This window comes from Rana temporaria, chromosome 1 (genome assembly GCF_905171775.1).
Source record: "Rana temporaria chromosome 1, aRanTem1.1, whole genome shotgun sequence".
Lineage (NCBI taxonomy): Eukaryota > Metazoa > Chordata > Amphibia > Anura > Ranidae > Rana > Rana temporaria.
The window spans coordinates 242,527,327-242,551,291 of record NC_053489.1 but is presented as its reverse complement, the minus strand read 5'-3'; the positions used below and the strand labels follow the sequence as shown (position 1 = coordinate 242,551,291).

At 44.3% G+C, this 23,965-nt stretch overlaps 1 protein-coding gene across 2 annotated transcripts in view; it reads left to right on the top strand.

The window, feature by feature from the left end:
- Nucleotides 1-23,965, top strand: part of GAL3ST1 (galactose-3-O-sulfotransferase 1) — a 79,293-nt gene that overhangs the window by 18,857 nt on the left and 36,471 nt on the right. Inside the window, exon 1 of one of the 2 annotated variants that reach the window (XM_040352073.1) lies at nucleotides 2,995-3,086. The exons of the other annotated variant lie outside the window; for it this stretch is intronic. Within the exon in view, the coding sequence (XP_040208007.1) occupies nucleotides 3,012-3,086 (75 nt within the window). The 5' untranslated portion in view covers nucleotides 2,995-3,011. Of the gene's footprint in view, nucleotides 1-2,994; nucleotides 3,087-23,965 lie in introns of those variants that run through there. 2 annotated transcript variants of the gene reach the window in all.

The window sequence follows — 23,965 nt, the reverse complement described above, 5'->3', positions numbered from 1 at the left end:
TTAATAAGGACAGAAGGGCATGTAGCATATATTTCCTGGAATCCATCTGCCTCTAGCTCAGGCATGCAGCCAGAGGGTGTGCTTAGCTGGGAAAACCCCTCTTCCTCTCTTGAAGACTCCTGGGATGTATGACATTGTTTGCCCAGGCATTGAAACCACAAAGCAACTGAAGAAATGTAAAAAAAATGTAAAACACTAAATATGATATACTTTTTTATCTATTTACTAATGCTAGCAGCACAAGGATTAAAAACAGTCAATGTTGATTGAAAGAGTGAAGTTCCACTTTAAAATGGAATGTGTGTGTTTGGTGAAGACTGCACGGGTAAGCCAAGCTTGGCATGGTGGGATTCTTTACTCAGTGGTACGGTAATCATCTGGGTTACTGAAATAAGTGCTACACTGGTCTGGTATTTTTTTGGGAGAAACTTTACAATACAGCAAATACCTGGGGTGTTAAGGCAGTGCATTTGGTTCACGTGAGGAATGAGTGGTGGCCTGGTGAAGGAGGGTCTGCCTGCCTATCTGTGGTAGGAAGGTTTCCCAGGTTGTATGCACCTGGCAACCTGGGCCCCTATCTACGCTATTTCTTCTTTTTAGTTTTTCGATAAATTCTATTGACGAGGGGTTGTTTTTTTTACAAGGGGTGTAAATGACGAGATTTTAGATGTGTTCGGCCTAGCACAATACATAATGTTCTATACTTTCTCTTGTGTCAGGGCTGGATTACCATATACTCACAGCAAACCCGCCACCCCCATATGAGATAAAGAAGGACGTCCTTACCCCCTTTACCACCATTGAAGGTGGTAAAGACATGCACAGTGTCCCACGGCATTTTGCAGAATTTCACAAAAAATCCACCATTGGCCTAACAGTATGGGGTCATTGAACAAATTCCAAAGTCCCTGACAGAAGCTAAAAGTTTCAAAAAACTATGCGCCAAAGAGACATTCTGATATGATGTTCTCTCACCAGGGGGCCTAAACGAGGGAATCGAGATTGCGACTGTACTTTGTTTCTTTTAATATAGACTATAGACTAACATAGAGGTGCGTTTAGGCAGACCCAGTGTGCTTTAGGCCTAATTGTAAAAACAAAGGCCCATATTCTCAAACAATTACGTTGCTCCTGGGCAGCGTAACGTATGTGCTTTACGTTACACCGCCGCAGGTTTACAGCGTTAGTGCCTGATTCTCACTTACCTCTAAACTTGCGGCGGTGTATCGTAAAAGCACTCAGCGCATGCCCGCCCAATTCAAATGGGGAGGGCACCATTTAAATTAGGCGTGCTCCCGCGCCGAGCGTACTGCGCATGCTCCGTCGGGTAAATTACCCGACGTGCATTGCGCTAAATGACGTCGCCCCTACGTCATTTGCTTAGACGTTTACGTAAATGCCATCCAGCGCCATTCACGGACGTCTTACGCAAACGACGTAATTTTTTTTAAATTCGACGCGGGAACGACGGCCATACTTAACATTGGTTGCCCCTCCTAATAGCAGGGGCAACCTTACGCGTCGCGTACGCTACGGAAACTACGTAAATTCTCAGCGTCGACCGCGCGTATGTTCGGGAATCTCGAGGAATTACCTCATTTGCATAGACGACGGGGAAAACGACGATGCAACACCTAGCGGCGGGGAAAAAAAATGCTTTTAAGATCTGACAGCGTAAGAGCCTTACGCCTGTCAGATCTAATGGGTATCTATGCGTAACTGATTCTAGGAATCAGTCGCATAGATACCCGGGGGCCAGATTAGGATTTACGACGGCGCAAATGGTGTTGCGCCGTCGTAACGCCATTGAGAATCTGGGCCAAACATTCCCCATACATTGCTAGATAGAATCATTTTGGAGCAGAAAGGGAAAAATACATTTTTGGATTTATTGACACTTTAAGAATATGCTGGAAGCTCACATGAACTACATGTGTAACAATAGTATTGTACAACATAGATCATTTCATTAATTCTGCTTGTTCAGTAAGGCACACTGGGGCCATATGAAGAGTTAAATGCCGCATAAATATTTGTCTTTAAGTGGAACTAAAGTAAAAGAGGTCCTTACCTCTGTATGCTAATAGACTGCTACTATTGGCATATTATTTTTTTATATAGGATTTGGATATTTTTTTTTGGTCTTAAAATATTACAAGTGCTAATTCCAGAATCAGTTGTTGAGTCATATTTCCTGTCTATTTTGATTTGTGATGCTCTGTGATTGCAGCAAAGTGTAGACAATTGACTGCTCTATATGGGTTGTATGTTTGTAGTAACTGAATGAACCAATTAGTAACCTATTACTTATTGCGATGTCAATATTAGGCCAACAGATATGTATTTAGTATTCTAAGAGAAAGTAAGGGGTGGCCTCCAATCTGCACGTACAGCAGTTTCTGTTGAGGAAGGGATGCCAAAGTATTGTAATGTGTAAAAATGAATAAAACTGTTCAGCTGTGAATATTTTATTTTGTTTGACTGAGTCACGGAGTGATAGGCACACACATGCAAAGCACTGTGTTCATGGTAACATTTAGCATACAATATCATAATCTTACTTCATATATAATATTTCACAAAAGAAAAAAATATAGATAAACATATTACACCTTCCTTTTAATGTGATTATATTTATTATATGGCTAATAAGGTAGGACATGAACTACACCTAGACCTAAATATCAGCATATGCCTTCATACAGGAAGAATGAAACGCTGCAGAAATGACCTCTCTTTCTGAAAATACTAGTATTGTAGTTGTCATGGTAATCCAATGGCATCAATGTGTTCTAGGTCATTGACCCAGAACAAGTATGTAGATCAGATCTGAGTTCCCCCTCCCAAAACTGCAAATGTTGAATTGCTTTTGTAGTTTGTGAAGCTCCTATAGGATTCCTCCTAACTGTACAACTCCCCCCCACCCAAACCTGCTTCTCTTTGGCCAGCTCTTAAATTATATGATGTATGTACAATTCAGGATCAATGGACCTGCACTGTTTGTATAGAGTATGAGAGCCCATCCACATACCGGAAGCACTGGAGATCGAAGAAGAGCTTCGGCTGTCATGGTTGCAAGAAGAGAGGTAATTATTTGACTTATTCATTACCCCTAGACAAAAGAAGAAATTACCCTTTAGGTAGAGAAAGAGGGGCACTGCAATGTGATATTTTTTCCAGAAGGTTCAGCTTTAAGTGAACATGTGCTTTGCCCATGCAGGACAAAGCAGCATGTTCCCTCAGAAAAGGCGCTTCACCCAGGTATTTGACACTTAACAGCCCATTGAGTCCAGCACTGCCTTCCCCTCAGCTGATTCTTCTAAAGGGCCGTGTACCTCAGACATCGCCATCTTGGCACTTCACCCAGGTATTTGACACTTAACAGCCCATTGAGTCCAGCACTGCCTTCCCCTCAGCTGATTCTTCTAAAGGGCCGTGTACCTCAGACATCGCCATCTTGGCACTTCACCCAGGTATTTGACACTTAACAGCCCATTGAGTCCAGCACTGTCTTCCCCTCAGCTGATTCTTCTAAAGGGCCGTGTACCTCAGACATCGCCATCTTGGCACTTCACCCAGGTATTTGACACTTAACAGCCCATTGAGTCCAGCACTGTCTTCCCCCCAGCTGATTCTTCTAAAAGGCCGTGTACCTCAGACATCGCCATCTTGGATATGAGAGCCAACTGTGATTTCTTGATGATTCACAGCCAGTTTTCCAATGCACGTGGGAGATCGAGAGGCCCAAGGAAATTATATTTTTTGTGGGAAAGGTCCACTTTAACGCCGGCCCCACCAATTGCATATACTTACATTCCCTCTGCTTTTGTGTCACTCTGTTCAGCCAAAGAAACTAAAGACAGGAAGATTTCACAAGCTGTGATTTAGAGTTTCCATAAGTTTTGGTTCCCTCTTCACAACACACTTCCCAACCACTCTAGATTACGCATAATTGTCCTCAGATTTTAAAAAAATCCCAGGGTCCTGTAGGTCCTGCTGAGTATAACTGCATGTCACGTTTGAGGCCACTGCAGGTCCAATACTGTGACTGTACACATTGACCACACTATGAAAGCTTCTCTGTGGAAAGTGGTGCCCAAGATGCCACCAATCAGCACTCCGTGCTGAGACCCCACAGCCAGCGCATTTTGTCAAGCTGCTGAAACCTAGTTCCAGTCAGGACAAGTTGGAGCCTCAGCTGTTCTGTCTGCCTGAGAAGCAGTGGTTGGAAAGGTCAGCAGATTGGTGCTATGTCCCTAAGTGTGAACAGGGAGCAGCTGACTCTGGGCCTTTATGGCATCCCAGGGCACAGCTGAGCGGAGGCGGCACTCGGCTACCGGTGAATGTGCCAGTGCCAGTTTTAACACTTGCCAAGTGCATCAAAAGGGAGCAGTGTGTGCAGAGAGGGGGGCAATGTGTATGGTAAGGGAGGACAGTATGTACAGGGAGGGGGGCAATGTGTGCAGGAAGAGGTACAGTGTGGGAGGGGAGAGGGAACAGTGTGTGCAGCGAGAGGGAACAATGTGTGCAGTGAGAGGGAACAGTGTGTGCAGTGAGAGGGAACAGTGTGTGCAGCGAGAGGGAACAATGTGTGCAGTGAGAGGGAACAGTGTGTGCAGTGAGAGGGAACAATGTGTGCAGTGAGAGGGAACAGTGTGTTCAGTGAGAGGGAACAGTGTGTGCAGTGAGAGGGAACAGTGTGTGCAGTGAGAGGGAACAGTGTGTGCAGTGAGAGGGAACAATGTGTGCAGTGAGAGGGAACAGTGTGTGCAGTGAGAGGGAACAGTGTGTGCAGTGAGAGGGAACAGTGTGTTCAGTGAGAGGGAACAGTGTGTGCAGTGAGAGGGAACAATGTGTGCAGTGAGAGGGAACAGTGTGTGCAGTGAGAGGGAACAATATGTGCAGTGAGAGGGAACAGTGTGTGCAGTGAGAGGGAACAGTGTGTGCAGTGAGAGGGAACAATGTGTGCAGTGAGAGGGAACAGTGTGTGCAGTGAGAGGGAACAGTGTGTGCAGTGAGAGGGAACAGTGTGTGCAGTGAGAGGGAACAATGTGTGCAGTGAGAGGGAACAGTGTGTTCAGTGAGAGGGAACAGTGTGTGCAGTGAGAGGGAACAGTGTGTGCAGTGAGAGGGAACAGTGTGTTCAGTGAGAGGGAACAGTGTGTGCAGTGAGAGGGAACAGTGTGTGCAGTGAGAGGGAACAGTGTGTTCAGTGAGAGGGAACAGTGTGTTCAGTGAGAGGGAACAGTGTGTGCAGTGAGAGGGAACAATGTGTGCAGTGAGAGGGAACAGTGTGTGCAGTGAGAGGGAACAGTGTGTGCAGTGAGAGGGAACAGTGTGTTCAGTGAGAGGGAACAGTGTGTGCAGTGAGAGGGAACAATGTGTGCAGTGAGAGGGAACAGTGTGTGCAGTGAGAGGGAACAGTGTGTGCAGTGAGAGGGAACAATGTGTGCAGTGAGAGGGAACAGTGTGTGCAGTGAGAGGGAACAGTGTGTGCAGTGAGAGGGAACAGTGTGTGCAGTGAGAGGGAACAGTGTGTGCAGTGAGAGGGAACAGTGTGTGCAGTGAGAGGGAACAATGTGTGCAGTGAGAGGGAACAGTGTGTGCAGTGAGAGGGAACAGTGTGTGCAGTGAGAGGGAACAGTGTGTTCAGAGAGGGGTGGGGGTAATATGTGGAGTAAGGGAGAACAGTGTGTATAGAGCACAGTGTAAACAGGGAGGGGACAGTGTATACAGGGATAGGTACAATATGTGCAGTAAAGGGGGGGGGAGATCAGTGTGTACAGGGGAACAGTGAGTCCAGTGGAGCAATGTGTACGTCTATGAATTTAATTTGGGCTATTTCTCAGGTGGTGTCTAATTACTGTTTCTAATCAGACTCTATTAAACGCGTGGTCCCCAACTCCATTTCCCCAAAGTGCCCTTAATTTTCTGGTACAATAGTTTTTTATTGAGAATACCAATATAACATAGTACGAGCTGAGCATATAAATCCCACACAGGAGATTGAAACAGGTAAAAGAACATATAAATGTAGAAGAAGCACAGTTTGCGTTAATCAAAGCAAAAGTGCAAAAACATCCGGCACCCGGTGTCAGAAATGGCAACAAGTGTCTGGGCATGGTGGCCCAGAACAGAGTGGAGCAGAAGGGGTGGGATTACCTATCCCTTAGTACAAAAGAAACATTTTACAAATATGGGGAAGATAAAGCTCAGGTCGGGGAGGGGGAAAAATAATGTGAAAGGAGGGAAAAAATTAAGAAAAAGGAGTCCCTAATTTTATTACTCTCCCCCACCTCTATATAACAACACTGGATCCCTGATTGGCCAAAATGCCAAGAACTAGAGCTGTTAAGTGGGAAGGAAAGTAGTAAGTGGTTTGTACATATTTTATTTTTGCATGGTTAGGAATAAAAAATATTTTTAAAGTATTTAACTTTTTAAAAAAAAATATTATTTATTACATAGTTTTGATTTTTTGTCATTTTGTTGTAAGCAACCTATTGTTTACAGAGCTCTGTAGCTCAAACGGCATGTTTTCAATTCTGCTCAACATGTTCACATACTGTAGGTGCTGCTGTAATGGCTCTTGTGTGTGTATGCATGGGGTAGTTAGTACATATACATTAACATTTGTTTCCTGTCCAGACTGACAGCATGGGATCCATACATACATACATACATACCATAGATAACCATTCACTTTACAATTCTGCAGCATTAAAAAACTGTGAATTGGGCAGTTCTGCCATATTGTTTGTTACTGTGAAAGATATCTTGAAAATAATATTGCTCAATCTGTAACAGAAGCAAGAAAATTACTTACCATGAATAAAAATAAAATCAGTGAGCCATTTGAATAGAAATGTGTTTTTATTGTTCACGCACACTATTGCTCAAAGTACATCCTTGGTCATGCAGAGCCTTGCTAATCAATTTTAGGGCACGGATTGTACACCTTATGTTACATTCATTCAGTTACGGACTCTCAGGTCACACTTACCTATTATTAATACCATGCTCAGATTCCACTCTCCCTGTCTGAATAAATACAGCTTACTTTCTTTACCCTTCAGCTCTCCTCTGCACACGTCGTTCCCCATTTAAAAAAGTTTTTTTTGTTATTATACAATGTTCAAAAGTATACTCAGGGCCGTCTTTAATATGGTTTGGGCCCTGGGCAAACATTTTTTTTGGGCCCCCCTCCAGCTTATTTTGGGCCTGGCTGGTTCACATGTATCCTCATTTGTGCAGGTACAGCAGCCCATTGATTTGAATGGGCCGCCATGCCTTTGTTTCCTGCAGAAAAAAGGTGCATTCAGCATTTTAAAAATACAGTTGCCTTGAAATCCATTCTGCTTTTGCACCATGCTACTTACCTGCAGTTCTTGCACACACAAACGCACTGTGTTTTTAAAAGCGTGACCTAAACGTCTAAAAATGCAGCAAGTTTGACAGTGCGGGAACTGCAGATAAGTCACAGCAGACAGCAGAATGGACAGACAGTGCTGTATTTCAGTGCTTGATGGGCATAGGCGTGCCTATTACATGAGGCATACGCTTTTCTTTGCAGGAAACGCAGGCATGGCGGCCCATTCAAATGAATGAGCTGCTATGCCTGCGCAAATGTGGGCCGCCAAAACACATACATGTGAACCAGCCAGGCCCAAAATAAACCCATCAAGCAGTTAAATACAGACAGTAATGCCATGTGCTCTGATGCCTTACTCAGCCTGGACTGCAGGTCTGGTCTGTGATTTAAAGAGTTCCTCTATTTTACACATGGCATGGCATGGGGTCCCATGGTGCTAAAGCAGAATGGACAGACGGTGCTGTGACCCCATGCCATGCCATGTGTAAAATAGAGGAACTTTTTAAAACACTGACCAGACCTGCAGTGAATCATCAAATATTATAAAGACTTTGGGCACACTCTACAGAAAACTTCTATTTACAATATAGATTAGCAAACAGTGACATACCTTGAGGAGCAGGACATGAAGAAGTCAGCCTCGGGAAGAGCAAACTGGGGATGTTATAAAATCACATTCTAATTCACTTTTATATACAAGCAGCACCCAGTGGCAGGAAGGGAGAAGTGCACATCTAAAGGGAAGCCAGGGGTGCTGTACATTTTAAAACACTGGGAAGGGAAGCAGTACTGTCACTGGCTGCGTGCCGCTGATGATTTTCAGCCTGATTTGTGGGAAGCACAGGGGCTTAACGGGCGGCAGGGCCGCCATCAGGAATTATGGGGCCACTTACACATCTTCAGGCATGGGCCCCCTGGAGCAGAGAACCGGGATGGGGGGGGTGCTGCCGCCTGAAATTGAGAAGCAGGGGGGGCTGCCGCGAATTTAGAAGCGGGGGCCTTTTACAAAAAAAGAAAAAAGAAATAAACAAAAATATATATAAAAAAAGGGGTGTAGCCATCCTCTGGGCCCTTTAATAAAAAGAAAAAAAGAAATAAAAAATATATATAAAAAATATATTTTAAAAGGGGGTTGCAATCTGGGGCCATGGGGACCTCTGGGCCCTTTAATAATTTTTTTTTAATAAAAATAAATTACAAAAAAAGGGGGTTGCCATCCGGGACCTCTGGGCCCTTTAATAAAAAATAATAAAAAAAATATATAAAAAAAATTAAAAAAAGGGGGGGTTGCCATCCAGGGCCCTGGGGACCTCTGGGCCCTTCAATAAAAAAAAATATATAAACAAAAATAAAAAAATAAACATTTATAAAAAAAATAAAGGGTGTTTGCCACATGGGGCCCTGGGGACCTCTGAGCCCTTTAATAAAAAAAATAAAAAAATAATATATATATATATATATATATATATATTTATATATATAAATATATAAATATATAAATATATATATATATATATATATATATATATATATATATATATATATATATATATACATATATATATATATATATATATATATATAAATATATATATATATATATATATATATATAAAAGAAATAAAAAGAAATACAAATTTAAAAAAAATGTTTTTTATAAAAAAAAGGAGGGGGGTTGCCATCCGGGGGCCCTGGGGACCACTAGGTCCTTTAATAATAATAATAACATTTATATTATATAATAAATAAATAAATATATATATATATATATATATATATATATATATATGAAATAAAGGAATATATAAAAAAAGATTTTTTTTATTAAAAAAAGGGGGGTTGTCATCCTGGGGGCCTGGGGAACTACGGGCCCCTGGGGACCCCCAGACCTCTAAAAAAATGGCCCTTTAATAAAAAATAAAATAAAAATATATTAAAAAAATATATATTTTTTTAATTTAAAAATAAATAAAAAAAGGGGCGTTGCCATCTGGGCCCCTGGGGGCCTCCAGGCCCCTGGGGACCCCTAAAAATTGTCCCTTTAATAAAAAATAAAAATATATTAAAATATATATTAAAATATATATTAAAATATATATTAAAAATATATTAAAAATATATTTTTTTTATTTAAAAATAAATAAAAAATTGGGGGTTGCCATCTGGGCCCCTGGGGGCTCCGGGCCCCTGGGGGCCTCCGGACCCCTAAAAAAAAAAAAAAAAAATTTTTTTTTTTTTTTTTTTTTTTTTTAAAGGGGGTTGCTTTGGGCCCCCAACAGTGACAGGGCCCAGGGCACCTGCCCCATTTGCCCTGCGGTAAAGACGGCCCTGAGTATACTCCATGTGTATGTAACAGTAAGCCTCTTCACATTTTCTAAATAAGAATTCAAAATTATAACTTGTTTAGTATAGTAAATAATTGCCGCTTTCTATCATAGGAAAAAAAAAAAAGTTGCGAAAAAGATGTCCCATAGCTGCTTTTTGATTTTTTGAATGTCTAAACTTAAAGAATCAACCATTCAGCAACCATTTTAGACTATAGGTTAAATGAAGGGCCAATCTAATACCACATCCATTAATTATTGTGTAGCAAACCCCAGAGGGAGCTGCTTGTTTGTTCAGCTCGTTAAGTCTGCCTTTCAACCCCAATAAACTGTAGCAGCCCCTCTGGCACACCTAGCAATGTGATTAATGGAATAACTCAGCAGGAGTACACAACACAGTTCTTGTAGTTTACTTGAAGAAAAGTAAAATTCAGGTTAACATTAGTCAGCCGGACCTGTGTAAGTACCTAGGACTTGGTTGAAACAGTTTAAAAAAAAAACGCCAGGAACACTATGCAAACAACAAAAGCAATAGGTAACAATATGTACAGATTAAATAGACTCCCCAATAACTTTTGGTGTGTGTGGGATGCTGTAGCTAAAGGGGAACCCCAGGCCGGCCTACGATGCTTCTAGTACACACCCAGTGAAATGATCTCAATACCCGTGGTGTGTCCCCTTTAAGAGCAACCACGGTAATGTCCTGGAGGCAAAGCTTTGCGTTTTATTATCTTCACCGGCAATGTAGGAGCTCTGTGGTCAATATTTGGATGTGGTTATCTATTAAAAGAAAGGGGGGTGAATGGCAAACGTATGCTTGTGCCACATCCAGTATATATGAGAAAAGAAAAAGGGGGTTCCCCTGGGTGGACTTTTAAGGCACTAATAGTATTCCAAAATATACAGGATATTGAAAGTAAAAAAACTGTTTTATTCACAATTGTACATATTTATAAAAAAAATGAAATATTGAATTCAAATATACAGTTCCAATGATTGTCACCATATAAGTAAATACATGAAGAACCTTCTTTACACCCGACATGTTTCGGGGTAACCTTCTTCAGGGGTATGTAGAGAAGGACAATTAGTTAATCTAAGCATAAAAATACATAAAGTTAATTACATGCAATTAGAACATGTTTAAATATATACAAAGGGCCAGATTCACAAAGAGATACGACGGTGTATCTACAGATACACCATCGTATCTCTGACGTAAACTGGTCCTATCTATGCGCCTGATTCATAGAATCAGTTACGCATAGATAGGGCTAGATCCGACAGTGTTACAATGTGTTACACTGTCGGATCTTTTTTTCAATTTAAAAATGGCGCCGGGGGCGTTCCCGCTGATTTACGATAAATAATATGTAAATCAGCGAGATACGCAAATTCACGAACGTACGCGGACCCGTCGCAGTGTTCTTACGTCGTTTCCGTAGCGGTTTTCCGTCGTATACTTACCCCTTCTTTTATCAGGCGCAGCCAATGTTAAGTATAGCCGACGTTCCCGCGTCGAATTTTAATTTTTTAACGTCGTTTGCGTAAGTCGTTCTCGAATACGGACGGACGTCGTTTACGTAAGTGTCGCAACCACTGACGTCCTAGCGACGTCAGTGGGAGCAATGCACGCCGGGAAATTTCGCGGACGGCGCCTGCGCATTTAAATCGGCGCGGGAACGCGCCTGATTTAAATAGTACACTCCCCTAGCCGCGGAATTTGAATTGAATTCCGCCGGGGGATTTAGGATCCGCCGTCGCAAGTTTGGAGGAAAGTTGTTTGTGAATTAGCCACTTGCCTCCTAAACTTACGGGAGCGGATCTTAATTCACGTAGAACGAGCGGATCTATAGATCCGCTGCGCTATGTGAATCTGGCCAAAAAAGTTTTCTTTATATGTAATGTATATACATGTAATCATTCACTTACGTATTATAAAAGATAATGAATATTTAATTGGATAAGATTTTTTTAAAGAATTTAAAATATAAACAGCATGCTGGGTTCAATCAATGAGGTTGCCAGTCAAACAAGAAATGGGTATCAGGATATACAATTAATGCAAGTTTGAGATGAACGTTCATCCCTTTAAGGAGAAATTATTCCAAAGATCGAGAAGCCGGTGGATCAGCCAGAAGAGATATACTGGGACTGGGATGGAGGTCCTTAAAATTATATAAGATAATAAATACAAATAATAGATTGTACCCAAATAGGGCTAAATGGTATATATTATATAGAAAGAGTAATAAGTTGCTACAATAACAGTTTATATGTTAATAAAGGATAATGAAAGGTTATATATGTACCTGATTATATGAGATCTGCAACAGACCTAATAATGTCCGCTGTCAAACAGTACACTGTATTACTACAGGGATAGAAAAAAGATATGACATTACTATAGGGATTAATATAGATTAATATCTTTTTTACAGTTGTGAATACAACAATTCTTTTACTCTCAATATCATGTATATTTTGGTATTCTATTAAAAGCATTACAGGTTCCTGAGCAAAGCCCCCTCACCAAATCCTGTACACAGTCAGTGGTCCTCCCCTGAGTGATCGATCTTAGATGCAGGTATGTCGCAGTGGCATTCAGTCCTTGAGATGTTGCAGGTTGTCCTTCTTTAGCATGGACAATCTGTTCCTCTGGGCTGGAGTTGCAGGCTGTGTGCCCCTTGGTAGGCCGCGTTTCCACACACACATAGAGTGCAGGAGATGCTCTCCTGATGGGGTGCAGGCAAAAAGAGACCCTGGCCTAGTTCCTCTGGCTCTTTATCTCCTCCCCCACAGCCCTTTGCTGCTGTCTGATGATTGGCCTCAGGCTCTTCCAAAAGGGAGTTTACAGACAACCTCCAATAGGGAGTTTACAAACAAGCAGTTGAGAGTCTGTGTGTAAAGAGAGAAGGGGGGGGGGTGAAAAGCCCACGCTGCTGCAGCAGACAGCTGTCCCCTAATAGATTAGATCAGTTTGAAGAAGTATCTGCTACACACTCCCCCCATCAAAAAACCTTTGGTCCCCAAAGGAAATTAAAAGTCTGTAAGTCTGTGCACAAGAAATCAGACAGTTTGCACTTGCATAAAACCCTGGCAGGGGAACCTCCCACCAATGAGCATGGGAAGGAAGGTTGTCCTGCCTACAGGCCACCTTAACTTGAATGGCCCAGCTAGATGTGCCAGGGGGTGAGTTGTGGCTCTCCTCCACCAAATGTGTGGTGGAAGGATCAGGCGTCTCAAGAGTCCCTTTTGAGGTGAACACAGCTTCCTCAGAGCTTTCACCCAACATGTCATAAGTCAGTCTCATGGGTGGGTGAATAGTCCTTCGCTCTCTCTGTTCTTTTGGCTCTGGTGCTACAGGCACACTGTAATTGGCTTCGTCCACAGCTTCTTCTTCCTGCATATCAGCCTCAATTCCCCCTTCTGTAAATGATTGGACATCTTCGAGGTCCCCTGGTGGCAGGAAAGATTGAGTGTCTTCCAACTCTTCAGAAGGTGGACTTTGGGGCACAAACGCAGGAGCCTCTGGTCTGAGAGTTGCAGCGTCTGTCACTTTAGGCGGAGACGAAGGGGGGTGGCAAACCCTGGCATTTGAGGTGGCCACAGCCAGTCTATCCCCATCTCTTCATCTTCACTGTTCTCATCTTCTACAGCGAGGGGTACAGACTGAGATCTAGTGACCGGTCGGGATCTCTGAGAGGTCGTGGGTGTGGACTGTGGATATGGCAGTGGTGACAACGAAGTGCTTCTGATAGGGGCAGTAGATGGTTGCAATGCCAAGTCTTCAGCAGGCCTGTGCTCCCCTCTGGTCGGATTTGGTACACTGGGAGTCCTGGCAGTTGCTTGCAAATGACATAAGGCTGTGACTTCCAGCTGTCAGCCAACTTGTGCTTTCCGGGGACACCCAGATTCCTTAGCAGCACCCTTTCACCTGGTTGCATATCCTGCACTCGGACTCTGAGATCAAAGTTCCTTTTATTTCTTAGCCCTCGGGCATCTGAGGTAGCTTGGGCCTTGTCTTCAGACTTTTCCGCAGGCGGTCTTCATACCCTCTGTGGGATGTTGCTGAAGTATGATCTAAGGATTTGCCAAAAGCCAAGTCTACTGCCAACCGGGCCTCCCATCCAAACATTAGACAGTAAGGGGAGTATCCTGTGGCATCATTTGCGGTGTTGTTATAAGCGTGCACAATGGCGGCTACATGCTTGCTCCAGTGCTGCTTCTTTTCCGAACTCAAAGTCCCGAACATATCCAGGAGGGTTCGGTTGAATCTTTCTGGCTGAGGATCTCCTTGAGGATGGTATGGTGTGGTTCTGGACTTCTTAATGCCTAACAAGTCTAAACGTCTCTTGATGAGGCTGCTTTCGAAATCTCTCCCTTGATTAGAATGGATTCGTTGGGACAGGCCATAGTGTACAAAGAACTTCTCCACCAAGACCTTGGCCACCGTGGATGCTTGTTGATCCTTTGTAGGAAAGGCCTTGGCATACCTAGTGAAGTGATCAGTCACTACCAGGATATTTCCCTGTCCACTTATATCCAGCTCCAAGCACAGAAAGTCAATGCACACCAGCTCCATGGGTCCCTGGCTTTGAAGATGGCTCATTGGGGCGGCTCGGTGAGGCAAGGTTTTTCTTTGGATGCATCTGATACAGGAGTGGCAGTAGCCCTTAACTTCAGGTGGAAAGTTCTCTCGGGCCCTAGGTGGCCATGGTTGTCGTGAAGGGAAGTCAATATTGACTACCTGTGTTTTTCTGGTAGAAATAGCTGCCATTTCTCTTCGTGATCATCAGAGGGGCCCCTTCAGTAGACCACCCCTTGATGCAGTTGCAACCGATCCCACTCTCGTAGGCGGGCCTCCTTCGGGGAGTCAGTGAGGAGCATGTCGGGCATTGGCTCTCCAAGGCCTTCAATGCCAAGTTACAGAGGGGATCTTCCAACTGGTCCCTCCTCAAATCCTTCTTAGAAAGTTTCGGCAGACCTTCATCCCCGACTTGGGACATTGCAATAACATTTGGGGACACCAGCAGCTGAAACTTCAATGTCTTCGGCCCTGGATCCTCCTCTAGCTTGGTGTTCTGCTCCCTGACACAAGGCTCGTACTCCTTCAGGTGTCAGCCGGGTCCACTCTTCTAAGGGGTCACTGGAGCAATGGGGCCTTCTTGACAGAGCATCTGCATCCTTGTTCCTGACCCCCGGTCGATACTTCAGGCTGAAAGTAAACTCCGATAAGGCAGCCAACCATCTGTGACCTGTGGCATCCAACTTGGCAGTGGTGAGGATGTAAGTGAGAGGATTATTGTCAGTCTTAATCACGAACTCCGCTCCATATACATAATCCCTCAGTTTATCCACTACTGCCCACTTTAAGGCCTGGAACTCGAGTTTATGTGTGGGATAGTTCTTCTCGGCAGGTGTCAAGCTCCAACTCACATAGGCAACAGGCCGTAGGTGGCCGTCGTGTTCTTGATACAGCATCCCGCCTAACCCATCTCGACTGGCGTCAACGTGTAGTTCATTTGGCTTGGTTTTATCTGCATAGACCAGAACTGGGGCAGTTGTTAGACTCCACTTCAGCTGCCTAAAGGCCTCTTAGCATTGGGCAGTCCACTGTTCCTGAATGGACTCTCTGGGTTTTCTGGGCCCTCCAGCTGGTCTGACAGGCCTTCTCGGGTCATCATCTTCCTCCTCACTTTTCAGTAGCTCATTGAGTGGGCGAGCTATCTTAGCGAATCCCTCAACGAATCTTCTGTAGTAAAAGCAGAACCCCGGGAATGACCTGAGTTCAGTCACATTAGTGGGCTTTGGCCAGGAAATGACGGCTTTCAGCTTCTGGGGGTCTGTGGCCATTCCGTTGGCAGACACGATGTGGCCAAGATAGTTGAACAAGGGTTGATAAAACTGGCACTTCTCCAGAGACAGCTTCAACCCCTCATCATAGAGTCTTTTCAGGACCTTCTCCAGATGCTCTTAATGCTCTTCCCCAGGGTCTCTCCCCGAAGATGATGATGTCATCCAAGAACACCAACACCTCTATAATGTTCATGTCACCCACGGTCTTCTCCATGAGCCTTTGGAAAGTGGTTGGGGCACCGGACAAACCCTGAGGCATGCGGTCGAACTCAAAGAACCCCACCGGGGTGATAAAGGCAGTTTTCTCCCTGTCCTCAGGATGCATGGGGATTTGATAGTACCCGCTCTTCAGGTCCAGTACACTGAACCACTTAGCTCCTGACAGGCTCTGCAAAGTGTCTTATATCTGTGGTGTGGTGTAATGGTTGAAAATGGTCCTTCTGTTTAGTGTTCTATAGTCGATACAAAGCCTCAGTGATCCATTCTTCTTCCGTACCACCACTATCGGAGAAGCGTATGGGTTCCGGGACTCTTGGATGATACCTGCTTTCTTCAATTCTGCCAATTGTTCATGCAGGTCTTCCAAGTCCCCTAAAGGAATCTCTTGGACTCTCTCTCTGAACGGCTTGTCTTCTTGCAGACGGATCCGGTGTTGAGCGCTCATTGCACACCCCACATCGAATTTACTCTTTGAGACTGGGGGGGCTGGGTTCACTTGGCCCAACAACATCCGAGCCGGCATTTTCACAGGTGAGGTTTGTTATGTTGCGAACACTAACTGAGATTCTCCCGTGACTTCTCTGCAACGCCTTAGTTGGAACCACTTCAGGAATTATCTCCACCCCATGTCCTCTTTCATCCCGAAGGAAGATGAAATGGCCCGTTTGCTTCCAACTAAGCTTGACTGATGGTCTCAAGCAGACTACCTCCCCTGGCTGCAACACTTTCTCACTCCGGTCCAAGCGCCAGATCTTTCCCACTCCTTCAGCTGGGGCCTTCTGTTCTTGCACCAGGCGCTGATAGGCTTGTCTCAACATGGGGTGCACACTTGTGGTGGAAGTGTCCTGCTCTTGAACAAGAAGTGTTAACAGTCTTCTGACAAGGTCAGTATTAGTCCCGATGATGGGGGAACTTTTACCACCGCCAAAGTGTCAAAGGTCTCAGCCTACCCAGCTACAGAGGGGTCGAAGGTCAGTTTGACTGGTAGATAGCCATCGTAGGGGAGGTTCTGAGTCCCAATACCCCATATCTCTAGCTCTTCTAACTTCTGTAATGGCAGGTGTTTGAGGTGCTTGTCGTAGAAGTCTCTGTAGAGGAGAGTCACTTGAGCTCCAGTATCCAGGAGGGCCTTGGTATAGATTCCTTCCACTTGGATGGAGACATCCGGAGAGGGCCCCACTAGCTTGACAGGGAATTTGTGAGAAGAGGCAGGCTTGCCCTGTTGGGTAGCTTGTGTCTGCACTCCTTTCTTGCGGAAGTTCTGATCTGGCTTGAGTCTCTTTTGAGCTTTGTGAGTCTGGTGTGCATTGACTCTCCGATGCCGAGTAGCATGGGTCAAAGGGAGTGGGACACTGGGTCGCTCGGAAGCAATAACAGAAGCCTTCTGCAGAGGTTTGGACTCCCGCTGTGGTCTCCCAGCTTCGTTGTGTGTTTTGGAGCTAGCTAATGTAGATGGGCACCCAGTTGACTCCTTCACCGGGGCCCTCTGGAGATTCCTGCCAGCTTTCAGTATTGTGTTTCAGCCTTCACTGGGCTTGGGCATACTTGTCGATAATGTCCAACTCCTCCGAAGTTGAAACAAATCCCTTGGTTTGCTGGCTTCTGCACCTAAGCAACCGTAGAGCTTAAAAACTTCTTGGGCTCCTCTGATACTTCATCTCTGGGTAGAACAATTGGCTTGGTGGTCAACAGGGCCATCATCTCTATTAGTTGTGACACTTGAGTCCTGAGGGTCGCCATCAGCTGCACTGACCATCCTGACCCAGACAACAGATTCTGGCTTCTGGCTTCTGGCTTTCCTTTTTGTTTTCCAGCATGGCCTTCTCTTTCTGCACAATCCGGATCAGGTCTGGATACTTCAAGATGCCACCATTTTGCAGAGTTCTCAACAGGAGGGTGATGGGTCCAAGGGCTGGGCACCCCTCAAGACTTGCTGTGCTCGGATTATATCCACCTTCCAAGGGTCTAGACCCTTCTTTACCAAGATTTGGTGTATAATTTTATCCACACGTCTCATGTACTCCGACAGCGTCTCTCCCACATTTTTGTAAGTGTGCTCCAACTAATAAATAAGATCAGATGCTTTCTCTGTGCACCCAAACACATTTTGCAGAATGTTCAGATAGTCCTGAGCAACACAATCTCGCTTGTTGAGCTTCAAATTGTGGATGGTTTCTGAGGCGGGCCCTTTCAAGCTCTCTGTGATTCTCTGTTTCTTGTGGGTCTCAGGAATGTCCCATTCATTCAAGGCTTGTGTGGCCTGGTCCAGCCACTCTTTAAAGCTGTCCTCCCCTGTAGGCACTGGCTGTCTTCCAGAAAAAACCCTGAGCTTCCATTACCCAGTTGCTGAGTATGTTGGAGGGTCTCTCTGACATTTTGAAACAAAGTCTCCCAGGGCAGTAAAGAGTTCTGGTCCAATCGTGGCCAGAGGCGACAGGAAGGGAACTTCTTCTTTATTTGATTCAGCTTGACTGGAGGAGGTAGGGCCCTCCTCTGAAACCTTCAGATGGATTACACAAAGCTCTGTCTCGTTAGCCAATTGCACACTGGCACCTTTGAAGTTTTCAGGGTTTCCTTGTTTCAACTCTAGTAGTGCATAGGTGCGGGAAGTCCCACGGTCTGTTTTGACAGCAATCACCCACGCCTTCCTGTCTAAGGATAGTGTCTTCACAGCTTGGCTGATTTGTTCCTCAGCCCAGGCCTCTCCTGGAAGCTCGATCACCACGTTCGATTCCGAACGGGCGCCTTCCTCCTCACACCACTGGACAGCAGCGGCAGGGTCCATCCTGGTGCTTGTAGGTGAGTTGATTGCAGAGCAACAGAATCCCGGATGACAAGCCCCCACGTGTAGCAAACCCCAGAGGGAGCTTCTTTTGTTTGTTCAGTCCGTTACTCTGCCTTTCAACCCCAATGAACTGTCCCAGCCCCTCTGGTACACCTAGCAATGTGATTAATGGAATAACTCAGCAGGAATACACAACACGGTTCTTCTTGTAGTTTACTTGAAGAAAAGTAAAATTCAGGTTATAATTAGTCAGCCAGGATCTGTGTAAGTACCCAGGACATGGTTGAAACAGTTTAAAGAAAACAGTCAGGAACACAAAGCTAACAACAAACGCAATAGGTAACAATATGTACAGATTAAATGGACTCCCCAATAACATTTTGTGTGTGTGGGATGCTGTAGCTAAAGGTTCCTGGGAAAAAAATCCCCTTGCCAAATCCTGTACACAGTCAGCGTTCCTACCCTGAGCCATCGATCGACATTAGATGCAGGTGTGTTGCAGTGGCATTCAGTCCTTGAGCTGTTACAGGGTGTCCTTCTTTAGCATGGACAGTCTGTTCCTCTGGGCTGGACCTGCATAAACAATCTGTTCCTCTGGGCTGGAGTTGCAGGCTTGGTAGGCCCCTTGGTAGGCTGCGATTCCACACACACATAGAGTGCAGGAGATGCTCTCCTGATGGGATGCAGGCAAAAAGAGGCTCTGGCCTGGTTCCTCTGGCGTTTTAACTCCTCCCCCACAGTCCTTTGCTGCTGTCTGATGATTGGCTCAGGCTCTTCTAATAGGGAGTTTACAGACAACCTCCAATAGGGAGTTTACAAACAAGAAGTTCTGAGAGTTTGTGTGTGAAGAGAGAAGGGGGGGGGGGTGTCCCCTAATAGATTAGATCAGCCTGGAGAAGTACCTGCTACACTTGTAAATATCCAACTATCCAATTAAATATCCAAGCTAAAAACAGAAAACCATTAGGTACCATTAGAGACAACAATTCCATGTTAAAATGCTTGTTTATTGACAACAACAAACAAAAAGTATGGATCCATCATGTATATATCAAATAGTGAAAAGTCTGTTTTCAAGAGAGGCAGATTTATTACAGATGACAGCCTAATGCAACTTCATGATTTTTTAATTGCCCTAGCAGTATATCATATATTTTATTAGGTTAATTTAGGTTCTTTCTTATCTTGACATGAATACAATATGATATACTACTAGGGTAATTAACCCTGTTGTCACTTATTTTGGCTGACATTGAGGTGCCTCTCTGCCATTTAAGGCCACTGTAGTCTTGGCCATTTACTATCTATTACGGCCCTACCACAGGAATACCATTTCATAAGTAAAGGAAAGTAAAGGAATACCATTTCATAAGTAAAGTAAGGTATGTGTTTTTACCATTAATAACTGAAGCTAAATCAAATATACTATCTATACATATTATGGTAGATTTACTAAAGGCGACTAGACTGTACACTTTTGCAAGTGCTTAATAAATGAGCGAGAGCTCTGCTGACTTCCATCATCCAATCATGTGCAAGCAAAAATATATATTTATTTTTTCCTTGCATGTGATTGGGTGTTCTTTGTAAAGTGATATATATATATATATATATATATATATATATACTGTATATATATATATATTTTTTTTTATTAATAAATCCACGCTTAGGTGTAGGCAAGGCTGTAGCCTCCCCTTAGGGACCCCATTTAAGGAGCTACAACAGTGCAAAATGTATATGTGTGAATTAGGGGTGAGTGGCACTGCCTGTAAACTTAAAAGTGATCTAGTGGATCACCCTTCTCAAGTGAGAGTGCACTATAGGGAGATACCACAAATTGTCTAAAAAAAGTTTTTTATGTGTGCTCAGAATCTCCACCTTCTGTGAAAACTAAAACTTGTTGTAACCTTAGTGTAAAACCAGTGTGCATTCATCAGATTCATCAAACTCCCACTGCATGCATTAACAGCAAATTACCAACATATGTTATAAAAGTAAATGTTCTCAGAGTCTCCTCTCATAACTATGACCATAAACAGGTACATTTTTAACTGATGCAAATGGTTATAGCCACACTCCGAGTTGTATGCGTGTCCTTGATGCTTCAACCAAACACAGTGCAAAATCAGGGAATAATAAAATAAATACAGATATAAGTATAAAAAAGGCAGTCCAATATTAAAGTTAATAACACGATTTTCAAGTGACTTGTGCAATATTCAAGGTGACTTTTGCTTGCGCTTGATTCCAATCCTTGTGCAATATGATGAGGTGACTGTTATGCTCCCCCTTTGCAGCCCTCAAAATTTCAATTTGGTGAGTGGATTTAAGCTGGGGGCGAGTGATGACAGGGCTGCATGACCAATCTCCCTCCAATCTATGCCTACACTTAGATTCCCGATGAGATTGGCGGCCGAAGAGAAAAGGTGCATGCTCGGAAAAAAGTAGTTTGGTGAGCCGCGCACAGGCAGAGCAGTACACAGGTGCTCTACTTTCAATTCTCATTAAGCCATGGGACCCAACAGTATGACCTCTCTGAGCCTGCCCCCCTCCCCCGGGCCCCGACCAATGTAGCTGGAGAGCAGAAAGTAATGAGTGAGGTGGAGGATTGCCAAAATTACCACTCCGGTGCAGCGCTCACTGAAAGTTGCCCTGACATGAGAGCGGCAGCTTTCTAGTTTGTGCAGTTTTCTTCTCCTTGTGCTCTATGTAAGTGTCCAACAGTTTAGCCTGAGCACTGTGAACAGACTGGTCTCAATGTGTGCTGTGCGCTGTCAGTGTGCGCTGTGCTATGGTGTCAATGGCTGTGCAGTTGTGTGGATCTCAGCGCTGGATTGTACTCCCTCTCACTGTGCTGCAGCTCCTCTCCTCTCTGCCAGCCTGAATAAAAGGGGGAAGTGGGGACATGCAAGCGTGGAGCCGCACACACAGGCTCCTGATGATGAGATGAATGGGAGAGAGAGAGAGGATGGATGGGAGTTGCAGAGGAGAAAGCAAGAGAATGGGGAAGAGACCCAGTTCTAGTGCCCTGTCCCTCTGGTCTGCCCCCAGTGCCCTGTCCCTCTGGTCTGCCCCCAGTGCCCTGTCCCTCTGGTCTGCCCCCAGTGCCCTGTCCCATTTTGTTAAAGTTGTTGATGGTAATATTTAATTTTGTTACTTGATTCTGCTTAAAACATTGTCATTCCATGAGATAATCTATAAGGGCGTGTTTACGGGTGCAATTAGGCGCAGGGCAGTGTATGAATTAGGTGGGGCAACTGGTGGCGAGTAACTCTTGAGGCCTGGCTAGTAGCTCAGGACTTGAAATTTTGAGCCCTGCCCTTTGAATCCCTACTCACCAGATACTGGCACCCCTACAAGGGAAAATCGCATGTAGTTAGTATGTGGCGGCTGCCGGGCCAATCGCTCCCTCCTCCTGCACTTGCAATTGAACTAAAAGACAGCTTGTTTCATCAAGATGAAAAAGGCGTGAAACAAGGTGTCTTTGAGTTAAATTTTCAAACAGCAGGATACATTATCGGAGTCACAGAGAAGGAGATTGCTACAATCAGATCCATAGTTAACAGCGTATCTCAGACTGTCCTTTGAGGGTCTGGGCTCTGGCTTTCCAAGGACGTGCAGGAGGAGGGAGCAATTGGCCCGGCAGCTGTCACATACTCACTACATGCGATTTGCCCCTCTAGGGGTGCCAGTATCTGGTGAGTAGGGATTCAAAGAAGGAGCACAAAGGGGGAGCACCTCATCACTTTTCACAAGGATTGGAATCAAGCGCAAGCACATTTTACTTTGAATATTGCACAAGTCACCTGAAAATCGTGTTATTTACTTTAATATTGGACTGCCTTTTTTACACATATATCTGTATTTATTTTATTATTCCCTGATTTTGCACTGTGTTCGGTTGAAGCATCAAGGACAGGCATACAACTCGGAGTGAGGCTATAAACATTTGCATCAGTTAAAAATTAATCTGTTTATGGTCATAGTTATGAGAGGAGACTCTAAGAACATTTACTTTTTTAACATATGTTGGTAATTTGCTGTTAATGCATGCAGTGGGAATTTGATGAATCTGATGAATGCACACTGGTTTTACACTAAGGTTACAACAAGTTTTAGTATTGACAGAAAGTGGAGATTATGAGGACACACAACATTTTTTTTTAGACAATTTGTGGTATCTCACCAAGGTGCACTCTCACTTGAGAGGGGTTTTCAGTTTACAGGCAGCACCACTTACCCCTAATTCACACATATACATTTTGCACTATTCCCTATCAGCAGTACCAGGGTTGTTGTACAAAAGATCCCTAGCTCAATCTCCAGCAGGTATATGACATAGATTGGCACGCATGGAATGGGCTGTTGTAGGACAACTCCAGAGACTTTTTCCAGGGTGTGTGTAATATTCATTACTGGGATGCACCATTACGTCAGAGTAGCACTTTGTCTCCAGCTTAAGGTCAAAGTTTGATGCTTCCAACTCTCCTTGTTCCACTCATGACCAGTCTATAGGAAACAGTACGATTTCAGACAGGCATTGTTGCCACTGCTGAATTCAGGAAGTTGGAGTGTGTTCAAGTTTTTTTGTGGGCACTGTGGTACATACGTCTGTTGGCTTCCAACAGCATGACTAAACATAGCATGGTAGGGTGAGTGGCATGTAAAGGAATATACTGTGTGGTTGTATTTCCAGACCACTTGGGATACGAATTTGATTAATTTTCTTAATTTCTCATGAGGTAAGCCTTTCAGCAGTTGTATCGGGCTGCAGTTGAACCTCTCACATACCCCACTGCCTTGTGGTGGTAAGGGGTAGTGTGTGATTGTCAGTGGAACCATTTTTGGAAAAACTCTTTCAAAACAGGGTCCCTGGTCTAAATGTATCTTCTGCGGATAAACATAAGAAAAGCATAACTGCTTCAACACCATCTGGGCGGTAGTCCTGGCTGTCTGGTTGTGTATCAGTACTAGCACTGAAAACTAGGTAAAGTGGTTCACCATGATGGTATCTGTCTTCTTAATTGTGAAGTGTAAGAAAGTTGATGTTCCGTAGTTCCATTGGGCACACATGGTCTGAGACTGAAATTTGGACCACAACATCCTTCGACACTGATTAGACCACAGGTGACATCAGGTGTTTGAACCAGGTGAATGTTGTGTTGAAGCCCCAGTGTCCAGCTTAACATGGAGTTTCTCTGCCCCAGAGCAGACCCAGGCCCTTAATAGTATGAACTGCAAGATCACTACTGTCTCATGACGGACTATTATTCTATGGAATATACACCATCTTTCAGGATGGGACAGGACCACTCACTCAGTTGTTTGTTGGCTTCTAATAGAACAGTTTTCTGGGACTGGGCCACCGCTGTGACCTAAGCACCTTTATTAAGGATTAACCTC